This window comes from Beta vulgaris, chromosome 3 (genome assembly GCF_026745355.1).
Source record: "Beta vulgaris subsp. vulgaris cultivar EL10 chromosome 3, EL10.2, whole genome shotgun sequence".
NCBI classification, from domain to species: Eukaryota; Viridiplantae; Streptophyta; class Magnoliopsida; order Caryophyllales; family Amaranthaceae; genus Beta; species Beta vulgaris.
This window is the reverse complement of record NC_079204.1, coordinates 39,191,173-39,194,407: the sequence shown is the minus strand read 5'-3', so window position 1 is coordinate 39,194,407 and position 3,235 is coordinate 39,191,173. Positions and strand designations below refer to the sequence as shown.

The following is a 3,235-nucleotide window of genomic DNA, read 5'->3' as shown; positions in this document are numbered from 1 at the left end:
CAAAAATTAATTTCAGTTTTCTAATATCCAGTCTATTTCGCTTTTTAGCGAAATTCAAAATCTATGTTACAAATTTCTTATTTTGAAGAAATATTTACTTTCCGTATTGTGAACATATTGTGAAATGAAATATGCAACGCAATGCAATGTTTTGCTTCACTATGTAGGCATTACCTTGTAAATGCCAATCGCCACATTGTAAATTTTCAAATCTCATGCTTCCACCTTACGTTCAATCATTGCAAATGTTAAATTGGGGGTAGAGACAAATAAATTGTTGACAAATGCCAAACACCTACAAATCCCAGAACAAAATCAGCAGGAGAACCCAAGGTCCGGATAAACAAATATGATTAGAAGATGTTTCAATGTATAATTTGCATTTCAGAAACTTAATATTGAAGGCGAGGTAAAGCAGACACTAAACAATAACCAAAATGCTTCTTGGCAAAATCTCTCAAGCGATAAGATGGCAAACAGTTACAATCTAAATCGAACCAAAAAGATAACATATCACTAAACAAAATGCGACATGGCTTAAATCCCCAAAATAAAGATCTAATCTTCCTCCTCAGCCTCATTCTCAGCAATGTTGAAGTACCTCAACTCGTACACATTACGATCCTTGTTGGAAGCAATAACACGAAGCCAGTCACGAACATTGTGCTTCTTCAAGTACTTCTTTGTCAAGTATTTCAAGTACCTGGAGAAAGATTCAAAACCCAGATGAATCAGTAACCTTATTAATTAAGCAGAAATCAAATGGAAAATACTATTGGTTGGACAAATCTGACTCAAATTGAAAACAGGCAACCACAATAAGGCAAATTATACAATCGTAATTAGAAAATGGCAATGGAAAACAAAAAAAAAAAATTATTGTCAAGCACATTGAACCCTAAAATTATCAGAATCAGTCAACACACACCTACATCCACAAGTATCGAACAATTCCTCACATCAGAACATCCACAAGTCCAAGTGCATCCCAAGTTCAACAAAAACAATCAGATACTAGAAGCCTTCTAGCATGTCACCATTAATATTGAGTCTAGACACCAGTAAAGTACACCAGCTCGATAACAGAAGTGACATTCAGTGAGGGAACAGGTTAGATCGCTTAAAGCAGTAGTCGTTAGAGGTGGCAAACGGGTCGGGTACACGTCGGGTCATAAGAACATGTTAAGTAGAAATTTGTAAAAACAAAAACAGTGCACAAGTGAAAAGTTCACTGGAGATTAAAAAAAGCAAAGCTATAATCTTCTTAGATTGCTTAGAAAAGCTTTTCTCAATCTAAAAGACTAGTGAAGCAGTATGCTCTACAACTACAGATTTCATCAAAATAAAGAGCAGGGACTACAAGGATGAGGAGCTAGCTCATGTGGTAGAGCACTCCCCTCTGATCCTTGAGGTCAGGGGTTCGATCCTTACCCCCAGCATTATGTTGGGGTATTTCCTTAGCATGCTTTACCAGCCAATGTGCTGGTAGTTCCTACAAGGCTAGTAGCCTTGGTAGGGGTTAGCCCTTGGGCTGACTTAATTTCCTAATATATAAATAAATAAATAAAAAAAAGAGCAGGGACTACGAAACAAACAAACAATTTCGACCCAAAGCCAGAGAAATCGACAACCAACTCAACTCAAATACAACAAACCATCAGAGAAATGACTTCTTCCGATAGTCCAACTTCATTTTCCAAATGGCATAAATGTACAAAAAGAAACCGCTTTAATTCACTCATAGACAAGTTGATTAACTCCTAATCAACCATCAAGAACATACGTCTATACCAATTAATAATTTGATAATAAAAAAAGGCATGATAAAGAATATACAACTTTAAGACTTTACAGCACAGTATTAATACAGCTGATATATGAGATCTCTAATACACGATAATTCAATCAACGAAAAATGTCGAAAAAAAATCACATGCTTATAGACTAAACATTTCACATCCACATAATGAATCAAAATATAGTAAAAACAAAACCCTACATCTAATCATTTTAACAATAATCACTCCGAACACCTAAACCCTATCAAGCCTACATCAAAACATTTTAGCAAGTACAAAGAAAAAATTCTATATAATAACTTTATTAGAAGTTAAAACAAATATACAACTTTTTCACGATTTTATAATGTAACTCAATGTCAAATTACTACCAAAACACCATTTCAATAAATTAAAAAAATACCCATAACACGAAATGAAAGTAATGAACCAAAACCAAGCTCAATGAAAAGCCCTCAAACCCTAAAAACTTTCAAAACCCAGATATCATACAAATTTAACACCAAAACAAAAAAATTAAAAAAAAAATACCCATACAACAAAAATGAAAATAATTATCATACGAAAAAGGAGAATTAAATGACCTCTTGGAGAAATTGCTGTCAGAGTTAACAGTGATCTTGTTCTTTTCACGAGTAACAGTGACAGAATCACCGAGGGCACCAGCTTTACCGCCGACCTTAATTCTCTCCTGAAGAAACTTTTCGAGTGATGCAATATCCATGATTTTGTCTTCGACAGGCTTCGCGCAATCAATGGTGAAGGAAGCACCCTTCTTTTTGCCCTTGGCACCACCTACGGCTGATCCTCGGCTCATTTTCACGTTTTTTTATTTGTGCTTCTTCTGATTCTTCTTTGATCTGCAAAAATTGACAAACAATACCACAAAATATTGAGGATGAAAGTTAGGAGAGAGAAAGAGTTTGCAGAGTAGGAAATGAGAGAGAGAGTGTGTGTACCAGAGCGGCGAAAATGAGAGATGAAAGAGGAGAATAGGGTTAGGGTTTTAAGAGAGTGTGATGATATATGTGGGAGGAATGTTTAGGGCTTTTGCGGCAAGAGGCTGTTAGTGGTCATGGATGGGCTTGTGATGGGATAAAAATTGGAATTGGTGTGTTTTGAGCCCATTTGGTGGATTGTCTATGGCCTATGGGTTTCGTCTTTAGACTTTAAGTGGGTCATTTTAATTTAAGGATTGGGGTGAGCAGTGGTTGGTTGGTCTTGATTGATCTTTGAGTTTTTTTCTTTCTCTCTCATTTCCTTCTTTTTACATCTCACATCCCACTAATTTTCCATCAACTTATCTTCTTTTTTTTTTCTCACAATAGGTAGACTAGTCTTACTTGGCTTTTATATTCTCTCTTTTGCTTTTGGTATACTCCATCATATACTCTCCTTCCTCCCAAAAATGTTATTATTCTTATATAGAGTAGATA

The 3,235-nt window shown here is 35.4% G+C and overlaps 1 protein-coding gene across 1 annotated transcript; it reads right to left on the bottom strand.

Annotated features, from left to right (window-relative positions):
* Positions 1-317: 317 nt before the first annotated feature.
* LOC104906536 (60S ribosomal protein L22-3) lies at positions 318-2,915 on the bottom strand. Its single transcript, XM_010695305.4, has 3 exons — positions 2,759-2,915; positions 2,384-2,659; positions 318-703 (listed from the first exon to the last, which is right to left on the bottom strand). Exons 2-3 carry the CDS (start codon positions 2,614-2,616, stop codon positions 559-561), a joined length of 378 nt encoding a protein of 125 aa, XP_010693607.1. The 5' UTR covers positions 2,617-2,659; positions 2,759-2,915; the 3' UTR covers positions 318-558.
* Between the last annotated feature and the right edge of the window lie 320 nt (positions 2,916-3,235).